The sequence below is a fragment of the Chiloscyllium punctatum genome, chromosome 14 (assembly GCF_047496795.1).
Source record: "Chiloscyllium punctatum isolate Juve2018m chromosome 14, sChiPun1.3, whole genome shotgun sequence".
NCBI classification, from domain to species: domain Eukaryota; kingdom Metazoa; phylum Chordata; class Chondrichthyes; order Orectolobiformes; family Hemiscylliidae; genus Chiloscyllium; species Chiloscyllium punctatum.
Genome location: NC_092752.1, coordinates 21,968,911 through 21,995,815, shown reverse-complemented (window position 1 = coordinate 21,995,815; position 26,905 = coordinate 21,968,911). Strand labels below are relative to the sequence as shown.

Sequence of the window (26,905 nt, the reverse complement as noted above, 5' to 3'; positions counted from 1 at the left end):
TTGTTTCTCTGAAAGACTAATTGGAGGAAATTCTCAAGATTGTATTTCCCGAACAAGCTTTATCTGAGCAACTTGGGAGATAAGCGAGCATGGTTTGTGTTGTCCCCACATGTGAGAGGACATCAGAGCAACAGACTTTGTAACACGCTATACTTCTTCCTTTTACCTTCAAGAATAACTCAATGTCTAAAGTATTTTCTTCCAGGGTAAAGGGATCAAAAGATATAGGGAAAATGCTGGAACAGGCTATTGAGTTGGATGAGCAGCCATGAACATAATGAATGGCAGAGAAGGCTTGACAGCCAAGCGGCCTATTCTTGCTCCTACTTTCTATGACTGAAACATAATAAAATATGTTACAGGGTGGGGGAGGAAAAGGAATGAATGGATAGGTGGAGATGGAGCAAGAAAAAGGTCGGCAGTCGAGGGGATGATAGGAAAAAGAATAGCTAAGTGAGTGATAATGGGGAAATTAAAATATTTTTAACCTGGTTATCCTGTGTGATGGAGTGATTGAAGGTTTCATGTTGACAAGCTTAAATTTAAAGTCATGTTGAAGTGATAGTAGGTTTGGCACAGACGCAAAGAAAATAAATAATATTATGTCAAGCCTACTATTTTGAGGCTTTTGGTCAAAAACAAAGTAAGAATAACAAATTGACAAATAAAATCCTTAGTAACTAAAGAAATGTATACACTTCTGACCTTTCAGAGTCTGTGTCATCATTTAGCTTAAAGTGAAATCAAATATAATTTGATTTACAGTTCAGGAATTATCACCATTCTGCAATTTCTTGCTGATGGAAAAATTAGTTCCTAACTGGTTTGTCTTGTTTTTTTTAGGAAAAAGACCTAGCCTTGGAGTTATGGCAGTTGGTTTCACAAGCTTTAGATCGAATGCAACAGATGTATCAAGATCATGTGTCAGATACTCAGAATCATGCCTTTGACCAACAACAATGGAATGTATGACATCCTTAATACTTTTATATCTCATTGACCTAAATGAGCATTGTACATTTCCCTATCAGAAAAATAGAGAGATTTATCTTATTAAAAATATCATTTTCTATTCATTTTTTTTTCAAGTTGGCTGTGTGATGATTGATAAATTACAAGTTTCTGTGATCCACCAGCAAGTGCATAAATCTTTGGTACTTTTCTTTTCAGGAACAGCTGGCCCACTTCCGACAACTTACTCAGGAGCTTCAAGTGGCCAATCAAAAATTAAAACTGGTAAGGCAAAGCATCTGGAAAGTGCTCAAGTAGCATCCCGTACAACCTATTTGTAGTTTCACATATTGAACTCTATGGAAAATATTTTGGCTCAAGCAAATTTTTGATGGAAGAATTGTGTTTCAAGAGCTCACAAATCACCAGGCAATTTAATAGTTTTTGTGCCAATATTTTCTTCCCCAAAGTGCTAACGCAGTCCTGTATTAAAATATCACCTGAGTCAGCAATAACAATTTGAATTTATTGAACATTTTTAATTTATTAACCTAATAGGAGATATCTAATAGGAGAGTTAGCAAATAAAATTTGACACCGAGCCTCTTTTGATATTAAGGATTTGTCCATGGGTTAAAACGTGACCTAAACACAATTAGGACTGCTGCCAAATTTGCTTAATATTCCAGGATTGATCTAAATGTTAAGATAAATCAATTTTTTTTAATCAATTACCAACTGTTTCCTTAAACACACCTCCTTTACCTCTCACTGATCATTTTGAATCTCAAGTTTGAAGGGCAGCCAGATGGCACTCCATCTGATTCTGGTCTTGCCACCAATATCACAGGAAGCAGAGGCATGTACTGCTGCTGGATTACCTTCTAGCCTGTCAATATCCCTTCCCATACCCAGTCGTGTATTTTGTCATTGTGGCCTTGGCGTGAAGCAGCTGCCAGGAGGCACCCCAACTTACTGCAGAACCTCTCTTCTCACACACTTTGTCTAGAGTGTGAGGATACAGCAGCTGTAATGTGATGTCTTGCAGTCCAAGAACCTATCTGTCTTGGCCAATGAGGAAGATGATGCTTTGAGTGAATGTGCTCTGCTCCATTGGCTCTTGTTGATTGGAGAGATCACAAGATGCCAGTCAGTCCTCAATGTACTTCCATTTCAGGTCTTCACGAGATTAGGTCAGAATTGGATGGTATGTGTCTTTTTCTTTTAAACCATGTTGTGACACCACCCTGATAGATGGGCCTTGAACTTTCTGATATAGAGTTAGGGGCACTATCACTGTGCCACAAGAGCAACCTGGATGGTATGATGTCAGTTGGCATGCTGATTTGCATTCAAAGCAGATGGATAGTGTGTCATTAATGCAGTTTAATTCCTGGAGTAGCTGTATGGGTGGTTTCTCATATATTAGTCCTGGGTTCTGTCCTGTTTCAGAAATGGTTACTCTTACCATTTTGGATATTGCTTTGTAATTTTTTTTCCAATTCATTTTCAGATCAATATAGTGTGTTTCAAAATTTGCATTCACTGCACTGACTTGCAGGATCTGACCCATGATTCTCTACCTGCATTCTACACCACCCCAAATGTATCATGAGCCCTGTTTCCTGGATCTTCCACCCTTCCTCTGGTTTCGGTTGAACACCTTGTATTATTATGGACAACATCCCAGTTTTATTCCCAGAGTCCCTACCTGTCAGGTTTTTGTTGCCCTTGCTGACTCTGTACCCTCTCCACATTAATGACAGAGTGATCGTGACTTCATTGGCTCCCAACTGACTGCAGGCCATCTCTCCAGACTGAATTTATAAAACAAGCCTAACAAACCATCCATCAAGGCCCAGGATGACAGGCTGATTCTGCTGGACTTGCATTTAATAAACTGTCTGACTGAGTATTAGGGGAAACACACACACACACCTTTGCCTTTCACACATTACCATGCTCCTCATGCAAAAGAAATGCATTTGCCATGCTGCAAACAAATGCACCACCTCTGAGCTTGACACAGCACCATGCTCTTTCCTTCGGGGCTTCAGTATCCTAATCACAAGCTGCCTACTTTCTGCTATGCTATAATTCGTAGACATTCAGAGACAAAAGCTGCTGCCTGACTTTGTCTGCAAAAGTGCTATCTGTGAAACAGAAGCTGGTGTGTTGCCATTCTCCAGTTAAGTTGAGCAATGGGCCAGGGATACATCTTACCTTGGTTTCTCTCGAAGTGTCACCTACAGTTGTGGAAGTTGCAGCAAAAATGAAAACTAGGATCATTAAGAAGATTTCAGTAGAGGCACCTCACGTTATGTACTCACCCAAACTGACAGCTAGAAAATAAACAAGTACTCCTTTGCTTTCTGAACCATTGAGTATCTCAATTGAGAAATTGAAGTTAATTCCAATGAGTTAAGTAATTAATGTGATGCAAGTATATGTATACAGGTTTCTTGTCACTTGATAGTAAGAAAATCGTCTTACCTTCTAAGGAGGGAGGACTTAATTGCAAAAGTTTATCTTGATTGTGAGAATCTAGTTTTTGGACTGTCTGTCAATTAACTAATTATACTCACTATAGTTCTTACCACCTCTTGAAGCGGAAAATCATGTCCTAAGATTAAGAATCCTTGCAGTTGTTTCTGCTGCACCCTCCCATTCTCTGATCCCATCAAGTCAAATTGTGTCTAAAATTGTATTCTGACCTAACTTTGCACTTGCGTCTTTAGTATCTCTCCTAACTCCTCTTATCTATGTGACCTATCTTCTGTTCTTTTTGACTTTGTTCCCACTAAGCTGCTGACCACTCATTGCCTATTCCTGGTTCCAATGCTAGGTGCCATTGGAAATAATCTCCTTTTCTCTCTGATATTGTCCCATTCTCATTCCAATCTGCTGTCATCTTGTTTCTGCTTAAAAACCTACCTTTGATTCATTTGTTTCATAAGCCACAATCTCATAGTCAACCTTCCTTCCTCCCAGACTCATTTAACTCCTTCCTTAAACTCCACATGTGTACCTCTCTCATCCAGTCACAAATTATATCATATTTTATGATTGGTAATGAAGTTTGCAATGCCTTTACATACTTTTCAATCAGTCTGCAATCTTTTACATATGCTGATGTGACATTAAATCAGGGTTCCATCAGGTGGAACAGGTGGAAGTGAAAAATCTATGGTTTTTGTTTTGAGGAAGTAAAAGATGTCCTCAGTTTCTGATTATCTTCATACGCCAATGACAGGTTAGCATTGCAGTTTCCACAAGTAGTTAAAAAGGCAATAGCCTTTATGGCAATGGTGTACAAAAGTGTGGAAGTATTGCTAAAGTGTTTCTGGCTAGAGTTAGCAAAGCAATAATTGCTTTGGAGGTAGTTCAGAGAAAGTTCACTCATTTGATTCCTGATATGAAGGGGTGTCTTACGAGAAAATTTGGACCTATTGTCATCGGAGATTAGAAGCATGAGAGATGATTATATTCAAGTACATCATACAGCGATTTGAGAGGCCTCAACAGAATAGATGCTAAGCGAATAATAGCGCAAGAAAGTAGAACAAAGGGCACCATTTCAAAATAGGAGATCTTGCATTTACAATGGGCGTGTATAAGAGATTTTTCTCTTCAGATCAACAATCTTTAGAATTCTATACCCAAGAGAACAGTGGACATATTGAAACACATGTAAGGCTGCTTCAGATGAATTAAGTGTTATGGGATGCAAGCAGGAAAATGGAATTCAGATCACAAGCAGATCAGCCAGGATATTATCAAATGACGCAGAAAGGTTGAGAGGTCAATTGATGTACTCTTGCTGCTTCATTTTATGGTTTTTATGATCAACATTAGAAGCTAAACTAACATTACTGACAGACCAGCCAGTCATTGAACTCTTTGCTGTTTGAGATGTCTTGCTGGTACAATTTGCTTGTAATATTTGCTGACAATAAGGTAAATGCACATCAAGAGCAATTTGTTTTCTGTCTAATACTTGGCATTCTATGGATTGAAGGACACCATATTAATACAAACTCATTCCTTTTATAATCTCACATAGACAGCGTTATTTCTTCCAATTGTATGCCAACCAAATATTAGCTAGAGTATTCATTGTCAATATTATTTGTACATTTGAACAGATAGTTTTGCAATGGCTGTACAATTATGCCAATGCCACTAAAAACTGCATAACTTTTTGACATTGAGAAAATTAAGAACTTTAATTTTAAAATAATATATATTTTTGTTTTTGCTTGTGATGAGGATTGTATTTTTGCTGCACTTATAAACACTGCTCTCCTGTTTTTGTTAATGAAGTGGACTCTGTTCTTTAAATGGTATGGTAGTTGTGACTTTAAAAAGGAGGTTATTCTGTATCCTAAACCCTTTGTAGGTTATTGAACCATCATATAAGCTTAAAAAGCTATGACAAAGCTTTACGCCTTCCTGTTTTAAACAGACTAATCAGCAAGTTATGAATACAGTGACTGAACAGAATTCGGAACTGGACCAGCATCACAAAGAGTTGAGGTATGTATACGGTTACTGTATTTCATCATACCCAAAGTTAAGTGACTATTTCATTACAAGAAAATATTACTGTGAATGTTCATCTATATTCAAAATGTACAAAAGTTATCAAACAAATAAATCTATTAAAAGGAAAAGTCACAAACAGAATTTTGAGATAGAAAGAATCAGAAATATTAGATGCCACATGCTTGCAATTTCAGAGATGATTTCTCACTGTAGTCATTATCTGATCTATCTTTTGCAGGTGCTGGTTGGTATGTTGTATATTCCAGTCATTTTTGTTTTTATTTGAAATGGAAACAGGCATGTTAAACTTTCATTTCTGTCGCTTCTTCCAGGGATCTCTAAACACGTTTTTTTTCTTAAAATTGTATAGGAATACATTGGTTTTCATGTAAAATTCATTCTCTTCCAAACTGGCCACATGAGTCTGCAATATGAAATGTTTTTGATATAATAGCATGATGAAACTGGAATTTGTATTGATCACCGGTCTGTCTGTCGTGAGGAAGGTTAAAATTTTCCAGCAACTGTTCCCAACATTGAGTATTAGTAGAAATCCCAGTTGACTATACTAACTGGTAAACTGATTTGTATTATATAATACTAAACTGCAGATCAGAATTTTTTCCTTACAGTGAGGGTTACACTTATGAGCCCAAAAGCAGTAATAATACAATGCTGCCCTCTGCAAGACCCAGAATCACTATTTACAAAGGGTAGGAAATTAACTGGTTGCCATCCGAGCTGTCATTCCTATTCAGCCCCTCAGAGCTGCCTGCCAGCCAAGGAGCTGGCAACTCAATAGCCTCAGTATTACTACAGGAGTGGTGAGCAATGCTGGAACTGCACCAGGAAAAGCAGACTTTTTGGAAGGACAGCAACCTTCCAACCAGGTATGATGTCTGAGACAATATAAAAGGTCATACATGGCTAGACTAGCAAGAGAGAAGAGTTCTGATGACAGACAAAGTATTTGACATTGAAAGGGCTGCATGGGCTAAAGCATGCCCAAAAGGAGGGAAAGTGCCAACAACACATCACTCCCACTTGCCTCAACAAGGGGATTTAAATGCAGCAAACTATTCTGAGGAAATTCTCTTCTAATTTGATGGCCCTGCCAGCTTTGTCCTAATGAATTTTTATTTTAAACTTCTGTTTTTGAGATTACCTCCATGATGGACTTGATAGGGCCAGCAGATTCAGAAGCGTACCTGCACTTCCTGGTGCTCTGATACCGTGCTTGTTCTGCTACCAAGTACTGGTTTGATTCTGGGAAAATTTTGCCCCTGTCTTTTGACACAATATTGTGTACTCAGTACTATGTTCAGAAATATGAGTAAGAAATGGGAAAGCTATTACATTCTTCAAATGAATAAACTGCGTACCAGTTTTGTGTTTGGATCATCTGAGCTTAGGGGCTATTGAGATCTTCCTTTTCTGCTATTTATTGAGATCATTGCCTCAACTTCATTGACTTGCCTTTGTTCATTATTTTTCAGTTATTCTCACTAACAACATAGAAAATAGGAGAAGAAGTAGGCAATTCAGTCCTTCAAGTTTTGTTCTGCCATTCGATATGATCATCCAACTCAGTATCCTGTTCCTGTTTTGTTCCCATACACTTTGATCTTTTAGCCCTAAGAGCAATATCTAACTTCTTGAAATAAATGTACTTCTGACCCTGTGAATGCGTAATTGCCTCGATACCATCTATACACTTCTGGTTATGGTATGTAAGGAATATGTTAGAATGTCTGAGTTGGCCTTTTGAATCTTCATAGGGTATATTGGAAAATGTGACAAAACTCCATGTTGGACAATCAGGTTGAAGAATTTATCAAGCAATCACCACATATTCATGATATTAAGGAGGTACTGTTGCTACAAATTCCAATGTTCAGTGCTTTAATTAGACTATTGTGGAAGGGCATCTCAGACTTTCAAAATGAGCAAACTCTCCTGTATGGATAACTGCAGTTTTTCTCAAGACAGTTAGAATTAAATGCAACTTTTTTGTGATATGGAATCTAATAGATAAATGTTTCTGCTTAAGCCAACTGTTCATACAACACCTTGTGGATGTCTGATATATATTATTGGTATATGAAATCAAAGTCTCTGAGATTAATGTTTAATACTGGCCATCATATTTTACATAATGATGTGTATGTTGGCTACAACAGTGTACATTTGACACAATTGTTTACAGTCAGTTGAAACCAGGTCCTCTGGTCTGAATACTACCAATATCTCTGAACCCTCAATTGTCTGATTTTTCACTGGCCTTGCTGCAAGCAGGGAAACATTCAGCTTCTGCTGTTTTGCTTGTCCTTCAGTCGATAACCAACTTAATTTTTGAAGATGGCAAATAATGCTTCTATGTTCTGGATTCTTTGTACCATCTCCTGATGATATGATGCAGGTGTACTCTCAGCACCGAAACATCATTTGGCCTAAATGGTGATATGTCTTTTGCTGCAATGAGCTTCCTTCCACTTCTCATTACTTAACTCTAACTACCTAACCTTCAATTCCTTCCTCTATGCATTTATTTATCTAGCTTCTCTTAAATGCGTCCATGCTGTTCACCTCTGCTTGAATAATAGCATATAAGGAGAGGCTGAATAGGCTGGGGCTGTTTTCCCTGGGGCGTCAGAGGCTGAGGGGTGACCTTATAGAGGTTAATAAAATCATGAGGGACATGGATAAAATAAATAGACAAAGTCTTTTCCCTGGGGTAGCGGAGTCCAGAACTAGAGGGCATAGATTTAGGGTGAGAGGGGAAAGATATAAAAGGGACCTAAGGGGCAACTACTTAACACATAGGCTGGTGTGTGTATGGAATGAGCTGCCAGAGAAAGTGGTGGAGGTTACGATTGCAGCATTTAAAAGGCATCTGGTTGGGTATATGTATAGGAAGGATTTAGAGGGGTATGGGCCAAATGCTGGCAAATGGGATTAGATTAGGTTCGGATATCTGGTCAGCATGAATGAGTTGGACCAAAGGTTCTGTTTCCATGCTGTACATCTCTATGACTCGACAACAAATATATTGATTATGGTGATCACCATTAATTCTGATCCATACTTACTTAACAAGAAAGTGAGAAACAATCAGACAACAAATGTACCAATTGTGTCATAAACCAACCATTGTCACCCACTTGTGATTTCTAGGCCAAGTTATAATCTAATTGAATGGTGGAACAGACTTTGATGGTCTCCATCTGTTCCCATGTTCTTAAACAGACAGAAATGTGAAGCACAGAAGTATTACAATTTAGCAGATCTGTGATGTTTTGAAATATATTCTGTCCATGTCTGAAATTGATGTTGATTGCATTCCAAATCCCATATAGTTTCTAGAAAAATTGTTTGATACTTTGGTGAATCGAGAAATGAACCACAACTTAGAAAACATGTTGATAAACACCTGTTATTTACATGATTGCTGTCATCAACGACCTAATCAGTGAACCAAGCTGATCTGAGTTCAGATGTTATCACCTACTTCCTTAGTTAAAAATAATCAACAAAAATTCAAGATCTAGAATTATGCTGAAAGAGGTTTTGAGTTGTTCTGCTCTGTTGATAGCTGTATCTTAAAAAGGTGCTAAACATTAAAATGTACATTTTATCAAGAATTTACTTGAATTTATTCAACATTTCTGTCCCATTCTCAAAGGACTTTACAATCAACTTTTGAAATATGAGTAGTTCTCCTATAATGCCATTGTTGGATTCCAGCAAAACCTCACTAAATAGAAAGTCACTTAATAGACGAAATGGGGCCTATGGGAAAAGTGGGGTCAGGGCCAGACCAGCAAAAAAAAATCACTCTCAATCGCTCAAAAATCATCCAAAAGTCTAACGCAAAGTATAACACAGCCTGAATGAAGGTTGAAATCATATTTATTAATGAAACAAAAGTAAATTTAACACGGTACATTTATAAAATGTAAGAAAGCTGCTCTCTGTACACTACCTCTCACAGAAAGCTGCTCTGTCGGCAGCTGACATTGGCGCATGCACAATATGGCGCATGAAGACCGCCACTGACATCGTGCATGCACAGAACAGTGTGGAGACTATGGTACGTACATTGCATGTACAGACTGGCGGGAAGACCGCCACTGACATCATGCATGCACAGAACGGCACGAAGACTGGCCCTGACATTGCGCATGCGCAGGATGGCACAGAGATATCAGCACATTCACAGAACAAAGCACACGAATTGATCCCCGTTGGAATTGGGCTATGGCGAATGGAGAGAAGTGTTCTTGCAAATACTGTCCCCTAATTCTTCAGCGATGTTATAGCCGAATTACGCTGCCAAAATGTACATTACCATCTCTCTTACATAGCAAATGTGGCACCTAAAACACAATCAAATCCCACAACAGCAACAGAGTAGAAAGACCAGGCAATGGGTTTTGGTCGAGGACAAACATTAGCTGACAAAGACCATTAACATCCAGTTGAACGGGCTGACAGGATTTGGATAACATCTCAGCTAAGAGACAACACAATCAATAATGCAACAATCACACAATATTTAAACTGAAGAGTCATCCTAGATTATATACTCAAATCCTAAAGAGGGGTTTGAACCCATGGCCTTTTTGACTCAAACAATGGTGGGGTCAATTGAACCAAGCTGATGCTTAATCGATATAATAAGTCTATTGTGCAATTGTGGAACCTCTTTAAATATTTTGTTTATACAGGAAAACAAAGCTGGATTTGCGAACAGCAACTTTGAAAGTGGAAGAAATGAACAAAATGATGCAAAGGATGCAAGAAGACATGCAGAGAAATGTATGTAAATGTTCTCTCCTTGAGGTACAAATTTGAGAATAGAAACATTATGTATCTGCATGTTATCTTGAATAAGGATGCTCAGAAGAGAAGTTCCACATTGCAATTTTTGATTTCTTGTTTTAAACAAAGGCTGTTTCTTTGGATGCAATGCTCACCTGTAAAGTCTTCAAAATGGCAACTTTAATCCGGATCATTCTATTGTGCAGTTTATTGTATAGCGCCTTATCTATATAAGTGTAGTTTGACTTCCTTCTCTCTATTAGATATGAATTAAACATAGATGTTTCTGATTTGCAGGCTATAAAATATTTGTACTTTACCATGCAGCCTGCTGCAGAAGATCAACCATTGCAATGATGTTATCAAAGAGTAACAATATTATCCTCCTTTTGGAACGGTTCACGGGACCCAAAGATTCTGGACCGTCCTATGAGACCTGTCATTTCAGCCTACACTTACCCCTCTGAACTCAACCTTCTTGAATTTTTCTCCCCCATTGGGCTATTGCGTAGTCTCTTTCCACCTTGACTCTTCTGATGCCCATGTCATTTCACCAATTTCCAGTTTCCTAGCCCAAATCACATCCTGTCAACTATGGATGTCTAATCTCTCTAGATCTCTATCTCCTACCAGGATGATCTGAGGGCTTTCTGCTTCTTTGAAAAGAAGCACAACCAGTCCCCATCCATAGCATCTTCCACTGCCTGGTTAAACTCATTCTCTTACTGAACAGTTTTTCACTTTTCACCCTTTCTCCAAATAAAAGCTTTTATGAGTACCCATAACTTTGTGGCACATCTCTTGTTCCAGTCTTAATCAGGCCACCTCCCATGACTGTGTTTTTCCAGTACATTGATAACTATATTGGTGATGTTTCCTGGGTCTGCCATAAAAACTGGAAAAGTTAATCAACTTTACTTCCAATTCCCACCCTTTCCCTCATCTTTATGTGGTCAGTCTCTAACACATCCTTTCCTTAATTTCTCTGTCTCCATTTCTGTGGATAAGCTGTTGACTAATATTCAAACAAACTCACCAACTCCCACAGATGCTTCAATACGCTTCCTCACACATGTCCTTTTGTAAAGTTTCTACTTATTTCCCTCAGTTTAAGCATTTCTGTAATCTTTCGTGATGATGCAACTTTCCACAACAAAGCTTTTGAAGTGTCTTCCTTTTGCCTGAACTGAGGATTTCTCCCTAACTATGGTTGATTGGGCCTTCAAGTGTGTCCAACCCATTTCCCACAAGTCTGCTCTATAGGGATCCATTCTCTTTGACTTGTACCACCTCCAGTGTGATGCCACAACCAAACAGTTCTTCTCATTTTCTCCCCTGTCAACTTTCCAAAGGGACCATTCCTCCAAGCTACATTTGTCCAGTCCTCAACCAATCCTCCACCTAACAACTCACCCCTTCCCACCGTGAATTCCCATACAATTGTAGAACGAGTTTTGAGAAGATTTGTAGCTCGGGTTTAGGTTCTGGATGTAGGTTTGCTTACTGAGCTGTAAGGTTCATTTTTAGATGTATTGTCACTATACTAGGTAACGTCTTCAGTGAGCCTCCGGACAAAGCACTGCTGATAATTCCTGCTTTCTGTTTATATGTTTGGGTTTCTTTGGGTTGGTGTTGTCGTTTCTTATGGTGACATCATGTCATCATGAAATGACATCACCACAGGAAACGACATCACCAACCCAAAGACACCCAAACATATAAATAGAAAGCAGGAATCATCAGCAGTGCTTCGTCCAGAGGCACACTGAAGATGTTACCTCGTATGGTGACAAAATGTTTAAAAATGAACCTTCCAGCTTAGCGAGAAAACCTACATCCAATTGCAGGACGTGTCTCACCTTCCCTTTTATCTCTTCTTGCCTCAATGTCCAAGGCTCCAAACAGTCCTTCCAAGTCAAACAGTACAGATATCATTTTGCATCTCCTGTTAGTTATCATAATATTGAATGAATCTGTTCAAATCTAGATAATCACTACAGTGGTTGAAATATAGAGTATCAAGTTTCAACTTGCATCTTCTGATTTCAGTGCCCGAGCCTTTGTGGACTAAAATGGTTTCAAAAAGAAGGGATCATGGCTGTAAGATGGCCACAGTAGTCACCAGGCCATGTTCGGTAGACCTTGGAAAACAATGTGAAATAAACAAAGGCAGTCTGATATAAAATTACCATTTTTTTTTCAAAAGGCACTGAAACTGAGTGAAGAAAGAGTTTTCTTTTAGATTTTAAAGGCAGCAAGAGGCATATGGAGAAAGTGGGAATATGGCATTGAGATACAGGATTAGCCATGATTGTATTGGGAATCTGTCCAGCTGAAGTTTGAGGAAGATATCAGTTTTAGAAGGAAAAGCGTAAAGCGAAGTTCCACATTTCCATGTCTTATAAAAACAAATATGGGTTTTACTGACTGTATTCCACATAATTTCCAGTTAATGTCTCTTTTACAAAATCATTTGAGTTATATAGTACAGGAGACCCGTCGGCCCTTCAAAGTACAATCCAACAAATCTCATCCCCAATTCTTTTTCTAAATTTTTCTCCTTCAAGTATTTACTTTCCTACAATTTAATCTGTTTTCATCACCCAGTGTAGCAGAATACCTCAAACAATCAGGCTTTTTTCATGTTGCCTCTGGTTCCTTTGCAGTGCACAGATAGACACATGCAACTGTTGTTCACAATTTAAACAAAATTCTGCTGCTTCATTTGTTGGTGGAGTACTCACTAATATTAGAGGAGAATCACCATTGTTCTGCCATTGCAAGTTTGATTTTTGAAGTTGAATTTTAACTTTGTGCCCCAAACAATGATGCTGTTGAAACTTTTTAATGACACCCAAAACCACATTTTAGTTATCCTCCTGTGAGCTAGTGTTGCATGGCTATACATTTAGATAGAAGATTTCAAGTATTAGTGGTAATGGGAGGAAACTGCTGTTTGCTTTGTTTCCTCTTTAATTGTAGTGATTGTAATTGGCAATAACACATTAATATTGAGCCTTACTTTCTAGTTAAAAATACTTGTGCTCATTTTCGAGTGGTGTGGTTTTCTGTTTATCTTTAGATGGAGCAAGCTGCAGCTGCCCTGGCAAGGGAGGAAGCCTCCGATAAACGATTGCAGCAGTTACAATCTGCTATAACCCAGTTCGAAGCCAGGTATTACACAGATGGCAATTACAGGTTCTTTGACATTCGCTTTCCCTAAGCTTCAAGCACATTTTTCATTTCGAGGCTTTACTGAAAGGTATTCAGAATCCAATGCATTTTGTTTTTATAGTCAGGATTAGGGTTCATTCCCAATAAACAGCAGTTTTCCCAAATGCAAATAAATTTATATAAATGATTTGGATGTGAGCATAAGAGGTATCGTTAGTAAGTTTGCAGATGTCACCAAAATTGGAGATGTAGTTGACAGCGAAGAGGGTTACCTCAAATTACAACGGGATCTTGATCAGATGGTCCAATGGGCTGAGATGTGGCAGATGGAGTTTAATTCTGATAAATGCAAGGTGCTGCATTTTGGGAAAGCAAATCTTAGCAGGACTTAATGGTAAGGTCCGAGGGAGTGTTGCTGAACAAAGAGACCATGGAGTGCAGGTTCATAGCTCCTTGAAAGTGTAGTCGCAGGTAGATAGGATAGTGAAAAAGGCATTTGGCATGCTTTCCTTTATTGGTCAGAGTATTGAGTACAGGAGTTGGGAGGTCATGTTGCGACTGTACAGGACATTGGTTAGGCCACTGTTGGAATATTGCGTGCAATTCTGGTCTCCTTCCTATCGGGAAAGATGTTGTGAAATTTGAAAGGGTTCAGAAAAGATTTACAACGATATTGCCAGGGTTGGAGGATTTGAGCTATAGGGAGAGGCTGAACAGGCTGGGACTGTTTTCCCTGGAGTGTCGGAGGCTGAGGGGTGACGTTACAGATGTTTACAAAATTATGAGGGGCATGGATAGGATAAATAGACAAAGTCTTTTCCCTGGGGTCGGGGAGTTCAGAACTAGAGGGCATAGGTTTAGGGTGAGAGGAGAAAGATATAAGGGGCAACTTTTTCACGCAGAGGGTGGTACATGTATGGAATGAGCTGCCAGAGGAAGTGATGGAGGCAAGTACAATTGCAACATTTAAAAGGCATTTGAATGGGTATATGAATAGGATGCGTTTGGACGGATATGGGCCGGTTGCCGGTAGGTGGGACTAGACTGGGTTGGGATATCATGGACAGGTTGGACCGAAGGGTCTGTTTCTGTGCTGTACATCTCTATGACTCTAAATATAGATGGGAAGGCACCCTCCTATATTGCCACTCAACACAGTGACCTGAAGATGGCACATAAATGAGTATAGGGTTGCTATCTTACTGCCTTGCCTCCCCTGGAAGTATTCAGTATATTGAGAATCCCAGGTAGCCCACTGTGTTACTGTCCCAAAATATTTACACCAATTTTCAGCTTTTCTACTCTTACCATTTCGAAGTCTACTAATTAAATCAAACATGGACACAAGAATGTGTTTTACGCTTCCACTTAGCCAAGTTACCTGCAGTATACCAAACTGGCATGTTACACAGGACATTAACCTTGGTGATGTTGTACAAGATAATGGTTCTGAAGAATTAATATTCAAATTTCATTGCTTTCACCCTTTCTGATGGTTGATATGGTCTCTTGGTAAAGACAGGTAGTTACTATAGCTTTTGGAGGGAGCAGATGTACTTATAACAGCTCTATCATATGCTAGTCATTATCCATGACCGCATGTCGAGTAGTTTTTGCTCTCTTGCAACAAACCTTCCTGTTATCTAAAGTTCCTCTTTTGAATATAGGCTGCAGTGAAGAATTTTTTACCACAAATGACAAGCCCAAGACAAAACAAAACAAAGGATAATGGATGTCAGTGACCGACAATGAACAACTCCCCTCTAGTACCCTCATTGGTAGAGCTAGCAAATAGCAAAGAGCATGAGGTACTAGAAATGATCATCTGGGAAAGGCAGTGTTTGCTAATAGTAACAAATACAGGCAATGACGTGCACATTCATTTGGGAAAGCACACATCTAGAACTGATGTCAAAAAGTAGACTTTACATGTGATTTCACATACACTCCTGGTTTCAAGTGTATTTGTAAGGGGAAGAGCATCCAGAAGCCACAAAGTGTGGTGTGCAGCAGTAAGGAGGGAGGCCCTGTTCCCTCTGTCGCTCTTCTGTCCACTCTCTGGGTCTGACCCCACCCCTTTGGGTCTCTCCCAGATCCTGATCCAACTCCACCGGGGGTAAATTACCACCAAATAGAAGTAGTAGTAAAATTAAAAGTTTTATCATCTAATTCAGTACAGTATCATTGGCATACTGTTTAAAACTCTGACAAATAAAGGGAACGCTGTAACAATTACTAAGGTAGAGTCTAGCAAGTTCTACAGTAATTTACAACAGAATTGGTGAATACAAGAATGAAAGCTTAAAGAATAGCAGATTTAAAGTGTTATTGGAATAATACAGAATGAAAATAATTTACGGCAACAGATTATTCAGCACATTTGAGAAAAGCACAAGTTCTGAAATTATGGAGAGGACAACTCTTTAGATATCAAATTCCCCAAAAACTAAATACTTAAGTGCAGAAGTAGGATGTAGTTAGAGAGCTACAAAAAAAAATTACATAAAGCCTTAAAATATTTCACAAAATAATCTCTTTGAGTAAAGATAACACAGGCGTTTTCGAGGAAATTGATAATCCCATCAATCTAGGATTCATAGACCTGTTTATGTCAATGACATTTCTTTGATTTTAAGTTTGATATCAAAGCTGGGGTCATTCTCCTATTAGACCAGTTGCTATGGCGTAAAAATGAAAGTGCTATAACCTATAGCAATGCATGGGCACTGGTGGGATGATTGTCAAGGGCTTGGAATACTACAAGTTACACTGTAACACAGGAGGTATTAGATATTTGATTATATGCTCATTGTTCACAATCAACACTCTTCATTTTTGAGCCAGCGTGTACATTTGAATCTTTTCTTTCTTAAGAAGTGAGCAGGAGTCTCACTAGTTCCAAGAGCCCAGAAACAAACAGTTGTCAAACTAATGGTTTAAAAATAAACCGTTGTCAAGGGACAAGCAATAGAATTTTTTCAGGCTTCCTAAACACATTGCAGAAACCAAAGAGAAGACCGAATCTTTTTAAGGTCACTCCGTGGCATAATGGAAATGTTTCACATGGCTGAGAAGAAACAGTGGTCAGCAATACCAAAGAGGCACAACTAAATTTGACAAGACAAAACAAGTGACCAACACTCTGCTACCATTCAACAGTGTTGTTTTGAAGGATCGCCAAATCAGGAGTCCACTGAGTTGGCTGAGAACACTTACTTTGAGAACCAACAACACGTTACAGTCATAGACTATCTAATAGTGTATGGCAGTGTCATGCAAGACTTGTTATCCAAGCTTCCCCTCAGGAAGTGCATTGGGAAGAATGCATTAAGGACACTTGGGCATTGCCATTTGTACAGATGTGGTTATCAGAGATCTTAAGAGATTGAGAATCTCAACTCATTATAAATAATGAGCATATACGTGGATAGGAAAGTTTAAGAAGGATATAGGCAAACGGGACTAGTTCAGTTTAGGAAACCTGGTTGGCCTGGACAAGACATGGGCCTGTTTCCCTGCTGGATGACTCTGACATGATTAGCAGGTCTGAAAATCACTTCTGTCATTATAGACAGATCAGAAGATAAAACTGAACAAAGTTTGCAAGAACAAGCCAGTACTGAGAACACGAAAAAGACATGCAACCAAGCTGAGCTCATTCAAGAATGTTTAATTTTGCCTCCAGACAGCAAAACATTTTGATAAAGTTACTTCAGCAGGGAATTGTCAATACCAATGACAAACATTGTTTTGAGTGAGCAACAATTTTTCAGTAACACAATTGATAATGGGAAAATTTACTTTAATAGTCAAACACCAAAGAGGACTGAAAATGTCCAGTCTAATCAGCAAATTGAGGCAGATGACCTGCAGACAGCACCATGGGAGCCACATCAATATCAACAGCTTCATGCCTGATTCAAAAAGGAGAAGTTGCCTAGTTTAGTAATCCAGAACAGAAAGTTATGTTCCAATCAGAAAGGTATTATCTAGCTCAGAATCCCAGTATAGAATAACATATTGTTTGAACAGAGCAACTTTTGTCTATGGATTGACACTTTGTAAATTAAAAGCGCCCATGTGTTATTATGAGGCAACTACCCAAGTTACCAATGAGGAGCCTTTCTGTGAAGGAAATTCATGACATTAAACGCTATCCAAATACAGCAGTAGACCACTGATAAGGTCTATAAGGTATGATGTCTTCTGCAAATTATCTTTAAGAGATAAAAGATTCTCCACTGAAGAAATGAACAATACAGCAAGACCAGAGTCTACAGTTCTCAAACAAGACACCCCCTATAGACTGGGGAGAGAAATGGGTACTGATAAATTTTATATAATTATAAACATAATTGTATAATGGCTTAAATATGGTGTGACAAATAGCTGGGGGGCTGGAGGGAGATGTAAAAGGTAATAATTCTAAAGGGTTAACTTTCATGTTGCATTCACTGCATGCATTTCTGCTGACGTCAGTGGAGGCAAGAAATTTTACTTTAGCTTTCAGAAGGGCTGCATTACTCTGACCTTATGAACCTGTTTCAGTAAATTATACCTGACCTTCAAAGTTTGGGCGGCACGGTGGCACAGTGGTTAGCACTGCTGCCTCACAGCGCCAGAGACCCGGGTTCAATTCCCGCCTCAGGCGACTGACTGTGTGGAGTTTGCACATTCTCCCCGTGTCTGCGTGGGTTTCCTCCGGGTGCTCCGGTTTCCTCCCACACTCCAAAGATGTGCAGGTCAGGTGAATTGGCCAGGGTAAATTGCCCGTAGTGTAGGTAAGGGGTAGATGTAGATGTAGGGGTATGGGTGGGTTACGCTTCGGCGGGGCGGTGTGGACTTGTTGGGCCGAAGGGCCTGTTTCCACACTGTAGGTAATCTAATCTAATCTAATCTAATCTAATTTGTAGCTCAGGTGCTCATTGTTGTGGTTCTGGTCACTGAGCTGGGAATTTGTGTTGCAGACGTTTCGTCCCCTGTCTAGGTGACATCCTCCATGCTTGGGAGCCTCCTGTGAAGCGCTTCTGAGATGTTTCCTCTGGCATTTATAGTGGTTTGTATCTGCCGCTTCCAGTTATCAGTTCCATCTGTCCGCTGCAGTGGCCGGTAAATTGGGTCCAGGTCGATGTGTTTATTGATTTGAATCTGTGGATGAGTGCCATGCCTCTAGGAATTCCCCGGCTGTTCTCTGTTTGGTTTGTCCTATAATAGTAATATTGTCCCAATCAAACTCATGTTGCTTGTCATCTGAATGTGTGGCTACTAAGGATAGCTGGTCGTGTCGTTTTGTGGCTAGTTGGTGTTCATGGATGCGGATCATTAGCTGTCTTCCTGTTTGTCCTATGTAGTGTTTTGTGCAGTCCTTGCATGGGATTTTGTACATTACATTAGTTTTGCTCATGCTGGGTATCGGGTCCTTCATCCTGATGAGTTGTTGTCTGAGAGTGGCTGTTGGTTTGTGTGCTGTTATGAGTCATAGTGGACGCAGTAGTCTGGCTGTCAGTTCGGAGGTGCTCTTGATGTATGGTAGTGTGGCTAGTCCTTTGGGTTGCGGCATGTCCTTGTTCCATTGTCTTTCCCTTAGGCATCTGTTGATGAAATTACTCAGGTATCCGTTTTTGGCGAATACATTGTATAGGTGTTCTTCTTCCTCTTTTTTTGCAGTTCTGGTGTACTGCAGTGTGTTGTGGCCCTTTTGAATCGTGTCTTGATGCAACTTCTTTTGTGTGTGTTGGGGTGGTTGCTTTCGTAGTTTAGGACTTGGTCTGTGTGTGTGGCTTTCCTGTATACCTTTGTGGTGAATTGTCCATTCGGTGTTCTCTGTACCATCACATCTAGGAATGGGAGTCGGTTGTCCTTTTCTTCCTCTCTAGTGAATCGGATTCCTGTGAACGTGGCGTTGATGATCCGGTGTGTGTTCTCTATTTCTGTGTTTTTAATGATTACAAAGGTGTCATCCACATAGTTGACTCACAGTTTGGGTTGAATTTGCGGTAAGACTGTTTGTTCTAATCTTTGCATTACTGCTTCTGCTATGAGTCCAGAGATGGGTGAGCCCATGGGTGTGCTGTTGATTTGTTCATATATTTGGTTGTTGAATGTGAAGTGTGTTGTGAGGCACAGGTCCAGTAGTTTAAGTATGCTGTCTTTGTTGATAGGTTCAACGTCCTGTTGTCTGTTCTGTATGTCCAGCAGGTTGGCTATTGTTTCTCTGACTAGGGTTTTGTCGATAGAGGTGAACAGTGCCGTTACATCGAATGAGACCATGGTTTCTTCCTTGTCTATGTGTATATTTCTGATGATGTCCAAGAATTCCTGTGTTGATTGTATAGAGTGTCTGGATCCGCTGATCAGGTGTTTCAGTTTCTGCTGTAGTTCTTTAGCCAGTTTGTGTGATGGTATCCCTGGTAGTGATACTATGGGTCTGAGTGGGATGTCTGGTTTGTGCACTTTAGGTAGTCCATAGAATCTGGGGGTGTTGTTGCTTTCAGGTTTCATTCTTTGTAGGTCAAACCTGGTTATCTGTCCGGTTTTTTTTGTAGGTTCCTCAGTATATTGTTTATCCTATTGGTGAGTTGTGGGGTGGGGTCAAACTCCCTCTTTTGGTAGGTGTTGGTATCTGCAAGTAGTTGTTGTGCTTTTTGGATGTAGTCTGCTTTGTCCAGGATGACAGTCATTCTGCCTTTGTCTGTTGGTAGTATGATTATGTTCTTACCATTTCTTAGTGATTTTAGTGCTTCCCTCTCCTTGGCGTTGAGGTTATGTGTTTGTCTTTTCCTTGTTATCAGAGGTACAATACTTTGTCTCATTGTTGTGTATCTTCTGTCAGTCCATTGTTCCTGAGTGTGCATTCTAGTGCTGCTAGGAAGTCTGATGTCTTGGCGTCCCTGTGGTTGTAGTTGAGTCCCTTGGCCAGTATTGTTCTTTCCAATGTAGTGTACAAAATCCCATGCAAGGACTGCACAAAACACTACATAGGACAAACAGGACAAACAGCTAACGATCCGCATACATGAACACCAACTAACCACAAAACGACACAACCAGCTATCCTTAGTAGCCACACACTCAGATGACAAGCAACATGAGTTCACCTGGGACAACACTACTATTATAGGACAAGCCAAACAGAGAACAGCCAGGGAATTCCTAGAGGCATGACATTCATCCACAGATTCAATCAATAAGCACATCGATCTGGACCCAATATACCGGCCACTGCAGCGGACAGTTGGAACTGACAACCGGAAGCAGCAGATACAAATCACTATAAATGCCAGAGGAAACAACACAGAAGCACTTCACAGGAGGCTCCCAAGCACTGAGGATGTCACCTAGACAGGGGACGAAATGTCTGCAGCATAAATTCCCAGCTCGGCGAACAGAACAGTGTCTGACCTGTCGTATAATAAACCATCATATACTGTAAGAGTAGTCAGTATCCCTTTTGTAAATATGCTATACTACTGTATCCTCTATCACTAATCACTGGGTAACCCAAGACAAAGTGCCAATGAAATACCTCAAACAACTCTTACCAAGTACCTCACACTGATAGAGTTGGCACATCCCACAGTGTACCAGGAATGGTGACCTGGGAGAATACTTAAGGTGATAATTAAGATGGCCAGAAACTAAAATTAAATATATATTTTATATTGTTTAATCTGCTGTTTGACAATCTTACATTATTGAATAGTTGGATTATTTCCCATTAAACTTCAAATCAAATTCTCTAACTTGATGTAAATTAATAATGTCACTCAAGCGAAGGCATCAGTGTTCAATAAAAATGTGGGATCAAGTGACAGCTTCTCATTGAATTCATTTGAAAGGGACTTAGAGTTTTTAAAAACCATTGGTATTTCTGTACCAATCAGCAAATTGAATACAAAGTATACATAATGAAAATAATCAGAGTTCATGTAATATGACAATCTATATCTTGGGAAGTTAGTTTTAAATTATGTTTTTTTTGTGGCATCCAAAGACTAACAAAAGCCTTAGGAGTAGCATTGAGTTGTTTACAGGAATGTCCCAACATTTTGTCTTCTGAGTTCTTTAGGTGCATACTATTTCAGGTATCACGCAAAGTTTACATTTGGATTGGGATTCATCTCAGACTATTGATACTGAGGGGTCTGATATAGCATCAGTACAACCAATGTGGCTGCAACTGTGCCAAGCACTCTGCTTTCCAAACCTAAACACTCAAATTTCAAGTACAATAAAGCAGCATGAAGTACTCGGTTTAATAAAATTGGTTTCATGGACTCAAATTGTTCAGTAACTTCTGATATAGAGACAAATATAGATTGAAAAAGAGTATGCTGTGGATGGGAATCTGAAATAAGAACAGAAAATGCTGCAAATACTCAGGTCAAGCATTATCTGCAGAGCTCCTGCTGTGTTGTGTCACCATAGTCTTACCAGCCCATAAGGACTGCTCTCTCATTAGAGAGAAGCAACTGGTGATGATTTAACCTGAGGGCCACCAGACCTCAGGTGAGGGAAAAGATTGAGAAGGAGAGTCCTTCATGGTAACCTCAAACCAGTGATGGGAATTGAACCCATGCTGTTAATATCACACTGGTCTATAAACCAACAATCCAGCCAACTGAGCTAAACAAATTACCGTAGAGCACCTACCTACAATGTTATTAAAAAAACCCACAGATCCATTGTAATTCGTGAGAAGTATTTTTTCTGTAGAAAATTGATTTCAAGAGCATTTCTTCTCCCAACAATTGAAATCTGGAACTCCATCATTCAGCTATTGAAGATGGGTCAATTGAAAGTTTCATCACTGAGATTGATAGAATTTTATTAGATAATGATATTAACCAAAATTCTAAGACAATAAAAGTAATAATTTAAAACCGACAGTAATTCCCTTCATTAATTAAATTTGGTTAACTGCACTCTGATTTGGCTTGGATAGATTTGCTTCCAGCAGGACTTTCCTGTTGATGGTCTTGCTCCTGATAATCTCATCCAGGTGAAGGTTTTGGGGCCTGATTTTATAATTTGGCTGCATGGCAACTGCCCTGAGCCAATCCATTTGGCTACTTGATAATATTTTCCAAGAATTGTCTATTTATTTCTGCAACAAGTTTAGACAACCTTTAAAGCATAGGAGTGGTGCATTCTTCTATGAAAGTTAACTGTTGTCTTTGCAGACTCCGTGTAGCTGCACAAGATTCAGAACAGTTGCGAAAAGAGAGAATTTCTCTTGAAATGCAAATTGGTGAACTTCAGGAAAAATGTGCAAAGATGGAGGAAGAGAAATATGAGGCAATAGCCAAGGTTCGTGACAGCATGCAACTCCTTGAAGAAGCAAACTTACAGAAAGACCAGGTAAGATCACACAGAAATTTCATTTTGAGCTGCAAAGTGAACGCTTACAGAGAGGCTGTTTTAAATCTTTGTCAATGGGCTAAAAGCACTTTGCATCTCGCAAGTGTTCCCATAATCTTTTGTATAGTTTTGTTCCTGGTTTTACATCATTTTTGAGTTAGGTGGGAACATAGTTGAGTGAAGTATGGTTGAAACTGTTGGGCATGCACTGAAAAGTATCAACTTAGTTGGTAGCATTCTTTCCTGAGTCACAAGGTTCTGGGTTCAAGTCCCTTTTCAAGATGTCAGTGCAGAAATTGTGGCACAGTGGCTCAGTGGTTAACACTGCTGTCTCACAGCACCAGGGACCCAAGTTCAATTCCAGCCTCTGGTGACTATCTGTGTGGAGTTTGCACATTCTCCCCGTGTCTGCATGGGTTTCCTCCCACAGTCCAAAGATGTGCTGGTCAGGTGAATTGGCCATACTAAATTGCCCATAGTGTTAGGTGCATTAGTCAGAGGGAGATGGGTCTGGGTGGGTTGCTCTTCGGAGGGTCGGTGTGGAGGTTGGGCCGGTAGACCTGTTTCCACACTAGGGAATCGGATATAATCCAAAATCTTGACTGACATTCCAGTACTGTAGTGAAGGAATCCTGCATATGCTGGAGGACTTGCTTTACTACTGAGAAATTGAACCAAGACCCTGTTCACCATTTCAGAGGAATGTAGAAAATTCCACAGTATTAGTCCATGACTTATCCCCTAAGTATCTTGGCAAATACTGCCCTTAATCAACACCACAAAAAATGTCCTGAAGAAGGGTTGTGCCCGAAACATTGACTCTTGCTCCTTAGATGCTGCCTGACCTGCTGTGTCTTTTCCAGCACCACGCCTCATCACCACAAAAACTGCATTGTCTGGTCATAATCACACTCCTGCTTATGCTATGTGCTATGCCCAAATGGACTGTCACTGTTTCTCACATCGCAACAGTATTTCATTGGCTATAAAGGGCTTTGAACCATCCTATATTCATGAAAGATACTGCATAAATGGGAGTCTTTCTATTTTGTTTGTATAGTGCCTCTAATGTAGAAAGCTTTTATAATATGTCTGACAGAGGTATAAAGCAAATAAATAAATGCTGAACTAAAAAAAAATTTCAGAAGATTAACCAAGTGCTTGGTCAGAGATGATGAGTTTTAAAAACATGTGTTCAAAAATGATGTTCCTTTCAAATATGTATGGACTAAGGGAGCTATGGATAGGGTCAGACAGCATGGAAACAGACCCTTCATTCCAACTCATCCATGCCAACCAAGTTTCTCAAACTAAACAAGTCCCACTTGCATGCATTTAGCCTATATCACTTTAAATCTTTCTTATTCCTATAGCTGTCCAAATGCCTTTTAAATATTATACCTGTAACTGCTTTTACCACTTCTTCTGGCAGTCCATTCCACATATGAGCTACTATCTGTGAAAAGGCTGTCCCTCAGGTCCCTTTTAAATTTTTTTCCCCTCACCTTAAAAATATGCCCCTATTTTTGAGCTCCTCATTCACTAGGGAAAAGACCTTTGCCATTCACCTTATCTATGCCCCTCATGATTTTATAATCTTTTACAAGGCCTCCCGTCAACCTCCCACACTCCAGTGAAAAAGCCCTTGTCCAATAATTGGAGAGGGACCCTACAGTTGAGTGATCAGAACTGCACACAGTACTCCAAAAATGACTTCTCCAACGTCCTGTACAACCTCAACATGATGTCTCAACTCTGATACGTAATAGGCTAATCAATAAAGGCAAGCATTTTAAGCTTCTTCTTAACCATCCTGTATACCTGTGACACAATTTTCAAGGAGCTATGTACCTGAACTTCTAGGTTTCTCTGTTCAACAGGGCCCTGTCATTAACTGTATAAATTAAACTCCATCTGCCACTCCTCAGCCCATAATCACCATCAATTTTGATTATGGAATTTAGGTATTCACAATACCAAATCAGTAAGTGGAGAATCAAAAAGAAAGGTGGTAAAGTTTCTACATAATGCTGTAAAAGGGCATGATTTTGAAGGGAAATAGGAGGAAGCCAAGGATAGATCATTGAAAGACTCTAGAACCAACAGTATAAGAATGAAGGAAAGCCATTGGGTGAACTTTTCTGGATAAAATTGTACAGATTAAAAATCACACTTCAAATGTATTCTTTAAACCACCTCGTGGACTCTGTTTTTAGAGCTAATGTCATAATGTGCTGTAAGTTGACTCTTAATAGATGGCTTTCTAGCTGTAATGTACCAATTTGAAGGGCATAAAAATGGGAAATGGATCCAGTTTATAAAATAACTGTCCCAACAAATAACTTTGCAGAAAGTTTAGACATTGGACACAGAGCTCTACACACTGTATGCTCTTCTGCTCATCCATGTATGTTAGTTTGTAAATCTATATGAATGTTACACGCCTTAAAACTAGAGAAAAGTCATCTGAGTTTTTCCCAGAACAACAAAAGATCTTGCATTGTGAATGTTTTCATTGTAATTTCTGTTGGTATGATCTTCACATTTAGTACTTTTGAAAGCCCACATGGGCATTGACTTGAAAAATGTTAGCTTATATATGTGGAAAAATTATTTGAGTAATGATACATTAGAAATTTTTGTGTAATTTTCATGATTTTTCCACTATATGTATAATTTAAAATGTTCTCTCTGTGAACTTGACGATTTAATCTGAGATTGGGTTTACTTCTGCTCAGTATACTCTGAAGGATATTTGCCATCAAGACAGTAAGATCAATCAGAAGATTTATAACCTTTAAAAGACTTTTAAAAACCTCTAAAAGATCAAAAAATCTTTTTAAGAATTGGAAGTCTTTTAAAAAGCATTGAGAAAAAATCCTTAAAAGTCATATTTACCTTGTAGCAGGGTGGGGGTGGAATGGAATTGGACCCACTACCTTTGGAGGTGCCTATAGTTGGGTGGGTGCTGAAGTGGGTCAGTTAGACCACCTACCTCAGTTCTCTGAGACTTCAGCCCATTTTTATAAAAGGCTGAATGGTCCTCTAGCCTTCTGCCCCATGTCCCCTTATACCTCCATAGTTGCTCATCCAACATCCTTTCTGGACAGACACCAAAAACCCTGTGGAGATACAAAATACAATTAAACTTCTAGCAATCTAAGAGAACTCTTACAATAACATTTCTCAATCTTTGACTCTTATGTCTCCATGTTTTAACTTACCTGCTGCTAAAATTCTCTTTCATGCTGTTTTTCTTCTAGACATGACTATTCCAGTGCATCCCAGTTGGTCTTCCTCCAATACCACCCTCCTCACCCTCTGTAAAAGTGAGGTCATTCATACCTCTGTTGCCCTGCCAGAGCTTTCAGCTAGTCCTGTTCCTAACTCACACTTGTGCTCGCTGATTTACATTGGCTCCAAGTCAAGCATCTCCATTTTAAAACTCTCATTCTTGTTTTCAAATTCCTCTATGGCCATGTGTCGCCCTATCTGTGTAATCTCCTATAACCCGCTGAGATTTCTGCACTCCTCTAAATCTGTCCTGCTGTGCATTTCAAATTAAGCTTTTAAAAATGCTCCAGGTTTGTCGATTTTCAACTTGCAAATAAATGCTGATTATACCCCAACAAGATCATTTTTATCCCAGATTACATTTATCACATCCTTCATGATAGCTTCCAGCATTCTTCCTACCACTAATGTAAGGCTGATGAGTCAAAGGTCTTGTCTGGGATTTGAATCCGGGACTATTCACATACTCATCCTCTAAGTGAGAACAATATTCTGAATCCAGTGAACAGGCTGCCTTGCAGCACTTCCTTCTTTCTTTCTTAAAACATACATCTTTGTCCAAGCTTTAAGTGATCTGACTTAATTTCTCTTATGTGCTTGGTGTGATACTGCTTTGTAATGCCCTTATTGAATGCCTCAGGATATTTTATTACATTAAAGGCAGTATGTAAATATAAATTCTTGCTGTCTTCTTACTTTATGAACTTACTTTTAGGATACTTTTGTTTGCTTTTACTTTGAGATCAGTATCATATTAAGC

General features: G+C 39.3%; 1 protein-coding gene across 4 annotated transcripts in view; it reads left to right on the top strand.

Annotated features, from left to right (window-relative positions):
* Window positions 1-26,905, top strand: part of sclt1 (sodium channel and clathrin linker 1) — a 109,104-nt gene that overhangs the window by 26,290 nt on the left and 55,909 nt on the right. For all 4 annotated transcript variants that reach the window (XM_072584068.1, XM_072584071.1, XM_072584070.1 and 1 more), the window contains 6 exons: window positions 844-966; window positions 1,171-1,236; window positions 5,417-5,487; window positions 10,224-10,314; window positions 13,400-13,491; window positions 22,674-22,851. In XM_072584068.1, coding sequence (XP_072440169.1) covers window positions 844-966; window positions 1,171-1,236; window positions 5,417-5,487; window positions 10,224-10,314; window positions 13,400-13,491; window positions 22,674-22,851 — 621 coding nt within the window. The remainder of the gene's footprint in view (window positions 1-843; window positions 967-1,170; window positions 1,237-5,416; window positions 5,488-10,223; window positions 10,315-13,399; window positions 13,492-22,673; window positions 22,852-26,905) is intronic.